The sequence below is a fragment of the Primulina eburnea genome, chromosome 6 (assembly GCF_022965805.1).
Source record: "Primulina eburnea isolate SZY01 chromosome 6, ASM2296580v1, whole genome shotgun sequence".
Classification (NCBI taxonomy): Eukaryota; Viridiplantae; Streptophyta; class Magnoliopsida; order Lamiales; family Gesneriaceae; genus Primulina; species Primulina eburnea.
In genome coordinates, this window is record NC_133106.1 from 33,882,489 (window position 1) to 33,897,104 (window position 14,616).

The 14,616-nt window shown below is 37.0% G+C and overlaps 3 protein-coding genes across 5 annotated transcripts; all 3 read right to left on the minus strand.

Moving 5' to 3' along the window:
* Window positions 1–980: 980 nt before the first annotated feature.
* On the minus strand, window positions 981–1,957 carry LOC140833519 (uncharacterized). Its single transcript, XM_073197854.1, has one exon. The coding sequence runs from the start codon at window positions 1,691–1,693 to the stop codon at window positions 1,088–1,090; it is 606 nt and encodes a 201-aa protein (XP_073053955.1). The 5' UTR covers window positions 1,694–1,957; the 3' UTR covers window positions 981–1,087.
* A 261-nt stretch (window positions 1,958–2,218) lies between these two features.
* On the minus strand, window positions 2,219–5,209 carry LOC140834537 (uncharacterized). Its single transcript, XM_073199486.1, has 5 exons — window positions 5,113–5,209; window positions 4,817–4,977; window positions 4,576–4,731; window positions 3,476–3,773; window positions 2,219–3,189 (listed from the first exon to the last, which is right to left on the minus strand). Exons 2-5 carry the CDS (start codon window positions 4,964–4,966, stop codon window positions 2,390–2,392), a joined length of 1,404 nt encoding a protein of 467 aa, XP_073055587.1. The 5' UTR covers window positions 4,967–4,977; window positions 5,113–5,209; the 3' UTR covers window positions 2,219–2,389.
* An 847-nt stretch (window positions 5,210–6,056) lies between these two features.
* Window positions 6,057–9,372, minus strand: LOC140834538 (calcineurin B-like protein 7). Of its 3 annotated transcripts, none has more exons than XM_073199490.1 (9): window positions 9,326–9,372; window positions 8,259–8,379; window positions 8,061–8,143; window positions 7,436–7,495; window positions 7,227–7,335; window positions 7,011–7,063; window positions 6,844–6,924; window positions 6,661–6,773; window positions 6,057–6,356 (listed from the first exon to the last, which is right to left on the minus strand). In XM_073199490.1, the coding sequence occupies exons 2-9, from the start codon at window positions 8,347–8,349 to the stop codon at window positions 6,287–6,289; spliced, it is 660 nt and encodes a 219-aa protein (XP_073055591.1). In that variant the 5' UTR covers window positions 8,350–8,379; window positions 9,326–9,372; the 3' UTR covers window positions 6,057–6,286. The 3 variants fall into 3 exon arrangements, with proteins under 3 accessions (XP_073055591.1, XP_073055589.1, XP_073055588.1); XM_073199488.1 differs by having other exon boundaries at window positions 8,259–8,394; window positions 9,326–9,343; XM_073199487.1 differs by lacking the exon at window positions 9,326–9,372 and having other exon boundaries at window positions 8,259–9,318.
* Window positions 9,373–14,616: the final 5,244 nt, after the last annotated feature.

Sequence of the window (14,616 nt, forward strand, 5' to 3'; positions counted from 1 at the left end):
TTTCAATTACAAATTTGAGTTTTGTGTTATTTTATATATTTAGTTTTCATTACCCACTAAAATATTAAATAAAATATAATTTTTAAATAATAGTACGAAGAGCTGTAATCGTGAATTTTTGACATATTGATTATACATAATTTATATTGTTATAATGTATCTTAATTAGAACTTTATTATAAAAATTATACATATTTTTAACATGTTCTAAAAATAATTAACTTTTTCTAATCAAAATTCATTTATATAATAATGAAAAACTTGATTTTTTTAAATATGTATTTATTCTTTAAAATTTAATAGAAAAATAATATGTAATGTTTCAAATATGTTTTTGTAATTATTCCACTAAACCAATGAAAAAAATTTAATTTGAATGTGAATATTATAATATTCATTTGAACATTATTTCAAATAGTATAAATATTTTTGATATAATAATTTTTAAAACATTATTAAAATTTAAATACATTCATTACTCATTTTAAATATAAAATATATAAAATAATATTCATACATTTACTAGAGATTCCAGTTTTTTTTTTTTTTTTTTTTTAAAAAAAAACAAACCCTTTGTATCAGATCCCAAGGAGCGGGCACAAAATGGTTTCCTACTGTCCCAACTCCACTGAATCACAACACGTGAGTTGCACTACTGTAATTTCACCTTGTCTGTGTTAAAAGACTAAATTATACACCTTTTTTCCTTTACCGTATATATTTTAAGATCCAGCTACTGAATTCGTCAATATTGTTGCATTGCGACGGTGAATTTTAAATATATTTTTGTAGTTTCAGATAAACGAGATCATAAATCTTAAATTAATTATTGATTTGTTTATATAATGTTTTATAATTAATTATGATAGATTTCAAGTTGATTCAATAATAAATTATTTTAATTTATTTTATTTTGTGTAATTAACATATATTAAATAATATATAAATTTAAATTTGACATATTGTTTTATTTTTATCAATTAAATTATAATCGAAATTTATTGAGGAAAATAAGATCCCAAAATCCATGACATCACTCCAAAAGTGTCGTCAAATTTAATATTTTCTTAAGAAAAACTAGCACACATTAACAGTTGAAACCTAAGACAGATCCATCGGTAGCAGCAATGGCTACCCTACATTCGGCCCTGGCTTCCACATGGTGTGTGAAGAAGTGCAGAATTCGTACCCTGCCCGCCATCTCAATTCTGGTTTCTACTTCCATGCTCGACCGGAACGGGAACCCATTACGGCCGTCCGCCGCAGTGGGTACCACGCTTTCTTGCGGCCCAACAGAAAGCGGAAAGGACTTGACGACAAAAGTGGCGGCCATGTATCGAGTCCCACCTGCTTCGATCTTCCCGGCGGGTATGAACAGGTAGCCTACCTGATTTCCGGTGTAGAGAAGCTGCACCGAACTGCCGTAGTGGGTGAACACGACACGGTTGGGGTTGTGCATGGTGACGTATTGGGAGAAAGTGAAATTGACGGTGGAGTTGGCGGCAGAGAAGGCGGGGACTTGGATGGCATTGACTGAGAGTTTTGGGTCTTCGGGCCTGAAAATTGTGAAGTAGACGATGAATGCAGCGACGGCTAGGAAAATAAGAAAAATGGCGGCGACTATGCAGGAAGCGGAGTTAGAGCCGCCGCCATCGCCACTTGGTGGCATGTGGGGAGGACCAGACTTGCCCATTTCTTGATCAGATCTGTGCCTCCAAATTCCAGTTTAGTATGTTTGCAGACAGGGAAGTTCGTCCACTAGTAACGGATATACGAATTTACTTTTGTTGGAACGAGATAAATAAAGAAGCAAAATACTTTAATCAAAAAAGAAAGAAGAAGAAAATGACTTAAATTCAAATAATTGTTATTTATTATTATTATTATATTTTTAAAGATAGTTTCTGGATATATCAGATAACTAATAACAGTTGATTTAACAACTTAGGTACTAAAAATCTAACACGCTCTACCATTAGATTAATTGATTGGTTCATGTTAAATAAGCTCCTAACTAGTATTAACTGTCAAATAAAATATGTTAAATAATTAATTAGTATCATAAAACTAGAAGAACTACTTAATAGACACAGAGACTCAAACAAAATAATAAAATAAGAATCAGCATATATATAAAGATTGGCGGCTGTTCACTGAGAAATATAATATGAAGTTTGAAATAAACTGCAGGGAAGAATCCTCGACAGACACAGTAATATTTTAGGTAGAAGCAGGCATCTTGATAAGGATACAAATAGATGGCTCAAAGAACAGTTTTAGACAAATACATGCATAATAGATACATCAAAAGCCTACTCAATACATGTCCAGATTTCAGTTGTAAACTCCAAGAATCGACAACGATTCAAAACAAAAAATTAGCTCGAATTCATCTTCGAAGCAATGCTCTTGCCCTGTCGAATGCTGCCTTAGCAGCACTTTTCTCAACATCTTTTCGTTCCCGGAATTTCAAACGATCCTCCCATTCTTTAGATGCAATAAGAAACTTTTCCTTCAAAATCAGCTTCTTGTTAGATATTTCTACCAGCTGATTCTCCATATTCCACAACTCCGCCTTGCAACACATTATTTCGGCCTCAGCCCGGGAAATCCACTCCTTCATTGAAGAAAGTTCCTCCTGCAAAGCTATCAAACGCTTCCCCTTTTTATCAACACTACCCACAACTTTAGCATGTGCTTTATCAATCTCGCCTAGCTTTATTCTTTCGCGATGACAATGATCCATTAAACATTGATAAGAATCTTCGCCGGGAATGGATTTTTCAATCTCAGCTAATGAAACTGCAGAATGTATAAGCTCGTTCACACGTTCCTTCAAAGGTTGGTAATCATGAAACAGGCGATTTAGAGCAGCAAAAGTGGCTTCTGATGCATGAGTCATGGCTTCATGGTCTTTGAAATCCATCACCTCCAGACGAGTTATGAGGTCGTTCTGAAGGTGCTCAGCTGCCAGCGTGAATGACTTGGAAATTGCTTCTGTCATAACGTTGTTGGGTGTGGTTTCAGAGAAAAGTTCTGCACGTGATGGTGCATTAACAGCAACTTGGGTAGTTCTAGAGCATGAGAGCTCAGAATTGCATTCTGGAGTGAATTGGGAAGGGCTGTAACCTTCGTTTACTGAAAATTCTTCATTTGACTCAGAAATGGGATGTAACAGAGGGGAGAAGCCTGCATGATAAAGAGAAGAGCTGATAGAAGATACAGAAGCACTTAACTTGGGATTATACTTTATTAAGTACGACTCTTTTAATTGTTTTCTGAAAAAATAGAAGCCGATTTTAATTAGATATAACGGTGAAAATGATTTTCTTTCCTTTAAAAAAGAAACGAAGGTGAAGCACATAACTCTAAAATTCTAAAGGCTACAATCTTTTCCTCAACTATTTATCATACTGCCTCCGTTGCATTAACTGTTGCCATAAACTCAACAAAGAACCAAGGTTGGATTCGTTACTTTTTTTATCTCCAGCTGTAGATTCTTTGGAGGGTGTCCTCAATACATCATCTGATCTTTCTTCTTGACAATTCCTTTGCTCCATCTTCCCAATCGTCGTCACATCGGGACATGGGCTATTCATATTTATTGAAGTGTCGTTCAAATTTGACTCATTATCGGGCTCGTCGTCACTTATCAGGTTGAAATCCATGACCATATCAGCAGTTACAGGGCCAGTGTTATCACAGCTGACAAACGGAGTTGCATTTTCGTGTAGCTCGTCCTGCCAAACTTGAAACCCACAAGACCCTTGTCCCTGTGGAGGATTCAGTAAAAATATTTCTAGGATAATCAGTCTCGCATACCAAAAAGCATGAAACACTGGACTGCGACTGCATAGTTCGAAATAAAAACTACACAAAACATCGTCTTTAACTCCCATTTCCTACATGAGTATGTTTCCTCACTCTGCCAAAAAGGGATACACCTCCATGGACTTTGGCCATATTGTTAATCATTTCCTTACACCAGTCGCAGTCATATCATATTGATATCACCACTGAAAAATTAAAATTACTTGAACCAAGCTGCTAAATTAAGAACTCAAAAAACAAACATTTCCAAAGAAGTACTATTTTAGCCGACATTTTGCATTTTGGTGAAAAACAAACATTTCCAAAAAAGTACTATTTTATTTTCCACAAGGTGATGGGAGATGATCGCCCAGCTAACCACCTGCGCTCAGTTCCCATCAGATGCCTTAAGTGTGATCTTCATCTTGAAGTGCATGAAAAATGTAAACTTTTTCATATCTTAGTTACTGAACTCTTGTAAGTGCGAGAACAATTTGTCCAAGTGCAAGAGCCACTCCGGCAAACGATGACACCGAACGTACATAACAAATTTATGACTAATATTAAAATAAAATCAAATTATGCGTGAACTTTACAAGTAACCCATGTAATTCGCTTGTGTCTGTCTAATTGCTATCAAGTTTACCATAAATAAATATATAATGACTGATCAAAGCAAATACACGAAAAAGGAATCTATGCAACCTCAAACAAAGCCATGTTTTGGTATTTAGTGAAAAAAGAAGAAAGATGAAAAACTCTTACCTCCTTTACGCGGCACATGAACAAAATTCTACCGGCATTAGGTCCAGTCGTCACCTTAGTGAAGCGGCAAACGCCGGCCATACAGCCGCCACAGTACGGCACGTTAATGAGCTCATGTGGCTCTACCAAATCGGCCCACTTGAAGAATTCACATTTCTAAAAAATTTGCAGCAACATGAAGAAAATCAAGATTAAAAGCCCACGAAAGGACATGTGAGAAGAAAAGGAATAAGTGGAGTACTAATTGCTGCCGAGGACATTTATAGTATTGGCGACCCAGATGTTTCTGGGTGGAGGTTAAAAGGCGGCAGCTTCCGCCGTTGCAGGGGCATGGAAGGCACCGTTCAAAGCGTGCAGACGGGGGAGCTGCAGGTGGGTTCTCCGGTTCCATCTTACTAACAGCTGCGATCAAGACTATAATGGATCAGAGAGAACTTTCCATCTCACTCCATTTATCAGGTGTGGAATTCATGGGTGTCACTGTTGGAGAACAGGAAAGTGATTTGGAGCACTACTACTGGTGATGTAATTTCGTACCGTAGATGATGACAGCATCGATCGTTCATGTCCCAGTGACCCGAATTCTCTATTGAGTCTTCGTCGTCTTTGAGCGTCTTCTTTATAAAATAAAAAGATCTTTGGAAAAAATAATTCATGGGAATAATAATATATATATATATATATATATATATATATATATATATGAAAACGAGTAAATATTCAAAACCTTGTACTTTTAACTTTTTGATTCATCTATATTTTATATATATATATATATATATATATATATAAAAGCTCAAAATTTTGATGTAATTTACCATAGTTCAGTAAATAGAGTCTTTATTTTCTGATATTCTATTTTAACTTAAGTTTTTTTTTTATATATTTATTTTTTTAATTCATTTATCAATATGATACTGGTAGTGTCTTACTATTTTTTATAATTATATTTTAATGTTCATTTAGATATAAATGAAATAAATTATATAAAAACAATATACAAATACGTGATGCGTCAGTGAATTCACTAGCATATAATAAAATATTAAGAATATATCTTTTGACATATTATAAATCAATTTTTTGTTATTGTTTTTTAAAAAAAGTCTTGTTTCCGTGACACATTTTATTATAAAATATTGTCATTCGTACATGATTTTGGAGCCGTTGGACCTCTCCATTACTAGCGAGAAAAAATAAAAATAAAAATAAAAATATTTTTTCCACCAAATTATGAGCGAAGAGATTGAAGGTAATATTTTATTTAGTTTCTGAATCATCACGTGTTTTTTTGGGCATATGACAAACCTTTTTACTCTTTTAATAAACTAAACCACATATTTTTTTCCAAGTTTGTTTTCTAGCCTAAAATGCGGCTGTAATTGGGTCAAAGAGAAACTTTGGATCAATCCATTTTAGCTTCTAAAGTTATCATCCGATTTTCCTTAACCTTCCCATGATTTAAACTACATCTCTCACTTAAACTAATAATCAATTTACAGATTTCAGTGTATTTTCCCCCAAAATATGCTGTGAGGGCAGTAAATATGTGGTTACACTTGTTAAAAATGTCAAATAAAATACCCCAATAGACATTAAAAAAAAGGTCGAAATACGACCACAATACGTTTTTACACTTGTTTTTAGATACTTCTTCAACAATTAACACACCATTGACCAAACATGTGTGTTTCCTCCCGATCTTCCAATTTCAGCAGACAAGTTCTGAATCAGGAACTTCACTTTCCATCACAAAGTGTGGAAATGCCAGTGTAATTTCCCTGGAATTTGATCCAACCCATTAGATATCATCATCCAATTTATATATACATTGCATGCATTCGTTAACCTGTGACTGATCGAAAACTTCCGACAAAATTTGGAATGTTTGTTCGATGTAACCAAAGTGCAACACACTCACTTGGTGTGATATGTATCCAACATACTATGTAAAAGCAAAAGAATTTCGTGTACATCATTAAATATTTGATTTCAATCATTTTTTAAAACATTTGACACGTAAAACACAAAAACTGTTAACACTCGGCCTAAAATACTTATCAAAACTCTTCGTTATTGACAAACCTCAGGTATGGAAGAGTCATGTTCTTTAGAAGAGAAGGATTCTTAGCAACCAAATCCTTCCATTCTTCTTCATCTATCTTCCCATCACCTTTTAAATCTGCCTCCTGCAGAGCCTGCCCCGATAAACCATTACAAAGTTAATAGATTGCATGTTTCGAGTAAAATCGATAGGCGATTTAATACCTTGTCCACCATTGCTTCCACATCATCATTTGAAAGAGACAGGTCTAGCTCCCTCAGAGTAGCCAGAACCATTTCTTTCAACTGAAGAACACGCGAAAAGCCGATTAAAAAAGTCATTGGAACACGCATTAGATGAATGAATATTGAGAAGGTATTTATTTACTCACCCCTTCCCTTTCAATATAACCAGTATGTCTAAGGTCATACAGCCTGAATGCAACTGTAAAGGCAATTATCTTTCATCAAGAGGATTGGATCGATGTCTTGGCCAAACAATATTTACGTAATTATAAATGAAAGTAGCATAAATAACGTACTAAAATCACAGATACTTTCTATCTACAGAACAAAATATCATAGAAATAGCTATATTATTGGCTTACAGGCAATTTTTTCTGTTTCCGGAGCATCAGGGTGGAAGATGTGCAATGCCCGAACGAATTCTCCGAATTCTATCACCCCATTTCGCTTTACATCAAACAAATCAAATAGCTGCAAAGGCGATTGAATAAAATTTTATCCTAGTTTGAAATTTGTTGACAACTGCACGAACTCTTGAACTCAGTGGCTGATAACTGGGAAATGTACGTACCCTTTCTGAAAGGAGATTCTGCTCGCTGCTGCAGTTGAAAAGTGCAAGCAAGAAGTCTTCCTGAAACCAAAACACACCAACCATCTCAATATTCTATATCTAAAATAAATATGGAGTGAGCAGTGATAGAATAAAATGTGTTCTATGCTGTCCTGTGAGCTCACTTACAATAGTGATGGCAGAATTACTCTACATTACAGTTGGCCACAACTTTTGACATGGTATCAAACGCACAATTTGGTGTGTGGAAGCCAACTTAATAAGTGATTTGACCACTCGGGTAATTGGGTAGTAAAGACTCCAACTCTACTCGCATGTATATCAATTTACTCGAGCTTTTCCATTAAGTTCTTCACGGATAAGTGGATAACCAAGTTGACTGATGTTATACAGGCCAGCTGTTAAAACTGGTCCTTCATGCAATAAAGTCAAGATTGAACTACATGTGGTCATGTTCCGGCTCGAAAATGGTTCGAGTTTCTCAAACTATAACCCAGCAGTTATTTTACTACTCACAACTGGCTCAACTCACTCACCCCAGGCTTATTAATAAGACAGGACGCACCCAATGGTATTTGAGATTCGGTTGTTGATATCATTTGATTTTCCCTTAAACTGAAAGTACCTTGTGAATGAAACCATCATCAATTGCAGAACTACTTAATTGCTCAAACAGGATGTACAGAGCCTCAACTTCATTCACATTAACTGCAAATTAAATCAAAACAAAAAGTGTTTCAGACACTCAATTACGAACCCCGTAAGTCTACAGAAAAAATAGTTGAAGATTCAACTGCAAGATTGTAGTTCAGTTTCAACTCACATGTAGTCTCAGAAGCAAGTATGGCATGTTCCTCAAATTTTGGTGGATGTTTAGCTTTTGAGGAGCAAAAGCATCTGGCAAGGGAACGCATGATAATCTAGTCCAAGATTTACAATGCAAACTGCAGCACTTACAACTGTTAACAACTAGCATATGGTGATTGATTGATCATGGTAAAGGGGTGAACACTGATCGAATTCATTTAAGAACTGACGAAGAAGAGGTGAGGTTAAAAATCTAAAAAACCCACAAATTTTTCTCTTCGGTTTCTATGAAATAAACTACAAATGATGAATCTTTACAAAATGTATATAAAAGCTGACAGGTATATGCGATGGTGATGATGCAACGCAACACCGAGCGTATACTTTAAAATCTTTTTCCCAATAATATCAGATCTGCAGCCAATCCATGCCACTAATCTCTTGAATTTATCGTCCTAATCTGTTGTTTACGGTCATTTTCCAGCCATCTGGTCGCGATATACAGTTACCAGTTAATCTTTTAGTTTTTTCAAATCCTTGAATTTTACTATCCCAGAGCTTGAAGATTAACAACTTGAATATCCTAGAATTCTCGAGGATCAAACATGGGCTAGAAATATGGGAATTAAAGCTTTGACTCCATCAACAAACGAAAGAAAAATTGTTCGGTACAGAATCTATTCTTGCAACTTCATGTGCAGGACCCAAAAACAACAAGAAACTTGAGAAGGCCAAAATTTTCAAAGAAAATTTAAATGAAATCTACCTGATGTAAATGGTGCTTGTTCGTTAAAAATATGCTTAATAATTAATACACACATACATAGAACAAATATCACCCACGTAAATAATATACGTGTATTAAAACATTAACCATATTGCAGCTAAAAACATTCCAATATTGATAAAAGAAAAAATAAATGTGTCCATAAAAAAATTAAAACGAGTGTCCACATATCAACCACGCCTTCGCGATATGATCTTGGATTCAATAAAAATCTCGTAAGCTCAAGTAATACATGTTTTTGTGTATTTTTCACTCAACGGAAGGAGACACGAGAAAGATGAATTAAGTAGATTTACCAGTTCACTTGTACTTGTTCTGGCGAAGGTGCTAGCCAGAGTGACACGTTCATTCTTTATAAAAGATTCTTTATGTTCTTTTTCTGATTTAAATATTTAATTTAGTACTTGTTTATTCAATTATTAATCTGACTTTTAGCATCCTCCCGACATTGTTCATTTATTCTATTCAATATTCTAATGTTGAAGTTTGAAACTGTCGAATTTGCTGTTTAAAACAATGTATTGCTTGTGTTATGCTGGTGCCTGCTTAAAACTGTCAAATTTCCTGCTTACAACTATGTTAATAACATTTAATATTATTAGTTCTAATTATGTTAAAAGTTAATTGCATAGAACTGATGAATAAAAAACTGTGTGTTCTCGCCGATTACTTCTAATTCATTTGACATAAAAGTTTTAAGTTTGATACAAATATTTAAGTTCAAAACTCAATTATAACGTTCTCATCCCTCAACTACGGATTGAACCAGAAAATAGAAGTTGGTGGGGTAAAAAATTTTAAAAAAAAAAAATTGGGTCGATAAAATTAAAAAATTTGAGAGAGACGGGTTCTCCCTTCCTGTTCTTAACCTTATAGTCAAATACTTGGTTAAAATATTATTGATTATTGATTTTAATAATATTTTAATCAATACAATTTATACAAGTATATGTTTTTGCTTCGCTAGTAATTATTTTCTCGATAAACTTTGATTACCTATTTCTAAAGTGTGTCCACGCAAGTCACCAAGAAGCCACCTTTAAACCCAAGTATTCATGAAAATGAAGAGAAGTTCAAATATTTGAAGTGACATTATCGATTAAGGGATCATCGTTGAGCTACAATAGCTTGATTCTTGAAATATAGAACACTGATGAATTAAATCAGTGTATGGTTTTCAAATCAAGCAGAAAACACTGAAAATAATCATTCGTAGAAACCGATTAAACATTTTGTAAAACATGCAAGTTGAATGAGTACAAATATTTTGGTCGAAACATTTTATCAAACACTTGGTATGCAATGTTTTGGTATTTGAAGAACACATAAAATACTTCAACTATGCATCTTTAAAAACAATGAAAATGATAATTAAACGTAATAAATAAATAGTACCGAATTTTTTATGGATGTTCGGAGATTAACAACTCCTACGTCATCCTTTCTTCCTCTTGAGAATGATCCACTAGAATACTTTATACAACACTTTGTACAAACTCATTTCAACTTAGGATTTATATCTTGCCTAATTGAAACTTCTATCACACTCACGATTGTAGGCCGCAACCTCACAACCCGTGTAATGTTTAACGTCTTTTATGTCAATACTACAAACACAATCTTTCATTTCTTTGTGTGAAGATTCATTCAACTAAACTTTGAAGTTCAACTATCTTGTATATATGTGAGTGGTTGTGTGAGAAATTTATCCTTTACAGCGTATATCTCAAATGTATCCTTACACAAGAGCTTGTGCTCTCAACTAACATATTTCTTCATGTTAACTGCCATACTTTTAATCCCCTTAAAAGACTCTTGTTTGATATTCAAGATGTTGTATTTATATGTGTAGTGACCCGTTCCAGAATCACCTACTAATCAAGAACTAAGCATGCAACTTAACTTAATTAATAAAAATCAGAGATAACAGCGGAAATACCAACAAATGATAGTTATACAACCCAATCGAAATCAGAAGAACTCAAAGTATATTCGGTACAACCATATCGAAATAGAATAGTACTGAAAACTAAACCAACCAGATACTCACTGTCCTCCTCCTGCTCTTCCCGAGCTGCCCAACCTGAGGCATGCCCCGTGGGAATGGGGTGTCCAAGATAAACAAAAACCGAGGACGTGAGCGATAAGAACGCCCAGTACAAAAGCATGAGTATACAAACCTATATGAAATGCACATGCTATGATATGATACCAGGGTAGTCAAGAAACAGGAGTCACAAAAGATCTCAAAATGCTCAGTCTAGAGGCGCCAAGTGGATAGTGCCGCGCGGTCCAACCTCTGGGTCACTGCATCCACTGCAAGAACAGACGTGGACCTAAAATGTCCCGGATCACCGAAGCCCTCCCGACCCGTCGGCCACTGTGTACTCTCGGTGTCCATGCGTCCACAAGACAAGACAGGGCTGAGCGGCCCCACAAGATATAGCTTATCTCGAAAGAGATACAGCTCAACAGTAAAGGCTATCTCGAAGAAGATACGGCTCAACATGAAATGCAACGTGCAGTAATAAACGTGACATAATAGCATGCATCATATGACATATATCAATGCACCACATAATCATGCAACACATATAAGAATGTATACTCAACCAGGATATCTCGGATAGTATTTTCGTACCTCTATCACAGCAAGCCTAGCCTTACGCAGCACCGCTAATCAGGTCTAGAACAAGCCTACGCATCAAAAGCACCCAATGAACAATACTACCATGCTCAACTAGCAAAACCAGTACTCCCTAGTACTACCAAAGGTTTAGGGTTTACCTTCGTCCGTCGACAACCCTTTGATGTCGATTGCCTCGTAACTCAGGCGTCGCTACACTACCAATCCTGGCAGCTCTTGGCTATCGCTCGACCGGCAACTAACCCTAGAAACCTTCCAAATCTCTCAAATATGAGACACAACTCAAGGATTGTCAATACAAAATGAGGAAATCCGAGCACTATTTATAGGCTATGTTCGGATCCACCGAACCCACTTCGGAACGTCCGAACTCCTACGTGTCCATCAGCTCTTGACACCTCACGATCGGATCCACCGAACCTACACTTCGGAACGTCCGAACTACCACGTGTCCATCAGCTCTTGACACCTCATGATCGGATCCACCGAACCTACACTTCGGAACGTCCGAACTCCCACGTGTCGATCAACTCTTGACACCTCATGATCGGATCCACCGAACCCACTTCGGATCGTCCGAACTCTTCGGTGCTACCGAACCATCTTCGGTCCGTCCGATTATGACCACGGTCAAAATTACACATTAAACCTTCTTAATCACCATTAATCCGTTAATTACCCAATCTGGAACTCGGGCTACTACATTCTCCCCCCCTTAAAACGATTTCGTCCTCGAAATCAAGTTTAGAGGATGAACAAAACGAAAATAACAACATCGTTACCCTCAAAATCTAAAGGACAACCCATCACTAGACGCTTAGCTAACACCGAATGACCCATCGGAGTAGAAACGGAAAGAATGACGTCTACGATCGTCCTGGTCACCCCAACGACCTACACTCCCCTGACTACTCTCATCACCAAAGTGGTCAGCCATCGCTACAAGATAGAATAGGGAAAATGGTAAAATGGTCCACGAAAAATCCCAAAACAGAATCTATATCCCAAAATCGTAAGCATGCTCTGATACCATAAATGTAGTGACCCGTTCCAGAATCACCTACTAATCAAGAACTAAGCATGCAACTTAACTTAATTAATAAAAATCAGAGATAACAGCGGAAATACCAACAAATGATAGTTATACAACCCAATCGAAATCAGAAGAACTCAAAGTATATTCGGTACAACCATATCGAAATAGAATAGTACTGAAAACTAAACCAACCAGATACTCACTGTCCTCCTCCTGCTCTTCCCGAGCTGCCCAACCTGAGGCCTGCCCCGTGGGAATGGGGTGTCCAAGATAAACAAAAACCGAGGACGTGAGCGATAAGAACGCCCAGTACAAAAGCATGAGTATACAAACCTATATGAAATGCACATGCTATGATATGATACCAGGGTAGTCAAGAAACAGGAGTCACAAAAGATCTCAAAATGCTCAGTCTAGAGGCGCCAAGTGGATAGTGCCGCGCGGTCCAACCTCTGGGTCACTGCATCCACTGCAAGAACAGACGTGGACCTAAAATGTCCCGGATCACCGAAGCCCTCCCGACCCGTCGGCCACTGTGTACTCTCGGTGTCCATGCGTCCACAAGACAAGACAGGGCTGAGCGGCCCCACAAGATATAGCTTATCTCGAAAGAGATACAGCTCAACAGTAAAGGCTATCTCGAAGAAGATACGGCTCAACATGAAATGCAACGTGCAGTAATAAACGTGACATAATAGCATGCATCATATGACATATATCAATGCACCACATAATCATGCAACACATATAAGAATGTATACTCAACCAGGATATCTCGGATAGTACTTTCGTACCTCTATCACAGCAAGCCTAGCCTTACGCAGCACCGCTAATCAGGTCTAGAACAAGCCTACGCATCAAAAGCACCCAATGAACAATACTACCATGCTCAACTAGCAAAACCAGTACTCCCTAGTACTACCAAAGGTTTAGGGTTTACCTTCGTCCGTCGACAACCCTTTGATGTCGATTGCCTCGTAACTCAGGCGTCGCTACACTACCAATCCTGGCAGCTCTTGGCTATCGCTCGACCGGCAACTAACCCTAGAAACCTTCCAAATCTCTCAAATATGAGACACAACTCAAGGATTGTCAATACAAAATGAGGAAATCCGAGCACTATTTATAGGCTATGTTCGGATCCACCGAACCCACTTCGGAACGTCCGAACTCCTACGTGTCCATCAGCTCTTGACACCTCACGATCGGATCCACCGAACCTACACTTCGGAACGTCCGAACTACCACGTGTCCATCAGCTCTTGACACCTCATGATCGGATCCACCGAACCTACACTTCGGAACGTCCGAACTCCCACGTGTCGATCAACTCTTGACACCTCATGATCGGATCCACCGAACCCACTTCGGATCGTCCGAACTCTTCGGTGCTACCGAACCATCTTCGGTCCGTCCGATTATGACCACGGTCAAAATTACACATTAAACCTTCTTAATCACCATTAATCCGTTAATTACCCAATCTGGAACTCGGGCTACTACAATATGACCCAACAATTATATATACGTTAGATATAAGAATATGACCGTTTGAAAAGTTTCTGTACTGTTTCTGAAATTGCAACGGTCAAATTCGCCTTTCTGGACATTTTCCCGAGCCTAAACTGGTCAACTGGTTCAGTGCTACCGATCAGCAGTTCAACCGATCAACCGCTCAACTGGTGGCTGATTTCAGTTTGTGAAAAATCAGTAGTTTCATCGTTATTTATCAACATCTTAAGCTTCGATTCATACTTTGACTCTTGAAGATAATTTGTAGATCATCGTATTATCTTTCCAGTATATACTGAACCGCTTCATTCCAATAACCGAGCTGAGAGATATGACAAAAATTCTGCAACTGCTCATACCAAACTGATTGTTATTTTCGTGCAGTCAGTTTG

Coding starts and splice junctions, on each gene's coding strand:
- LOC140833519 (XM_073197854.1), bottom strand. CDS start 1,693: ATGGGCAAGTCTGGTCCTCCCCACATGCCACCAAGTGGCGATGGCGGC.
- LOC140834537 (XM_073199486.1), bottom strand. CDS start 4,966: ATGGAACCGGAGAACCCACCTGCAGCTCCCCCGTCTGCACGCTTTGAA. Junction 4,732..4,816: donor AATGTCCTCGGCAGCAATTA/GTACTCCACTTA, acceptor CAAATTTTTTAG/AAATGTGAATTCTTCAAGTG. Junction 3,190..3,475: donor TACAGCTGGAGATAAAAAAA/GTAACGAATCCA, acceptor TTTATCATGCAG/GCTTCTCCCCTCTGTTACAT.
- LOC140834538 (XM_073199490.1), bottom strand. CDS start 8,349: ATGCGTTCCCTTGCCAGATGCTTTTGCTCCTCAAAAGCTAAACATCCA. Junction 7,064..7,226: donor GGAAACAGAAAAAATTGCCT/GTAAGCCAATAA, acceptor TTGCCTTTACAG/TTGCATTCAGGCTGTATGAC. Junction 6,357..6,660: donor ATGACTCTTCCATACCTGAG/GTTTGTCAATAA, acceptor ATCAAATTCCAG/GGAAATTACACTGGCATTTC.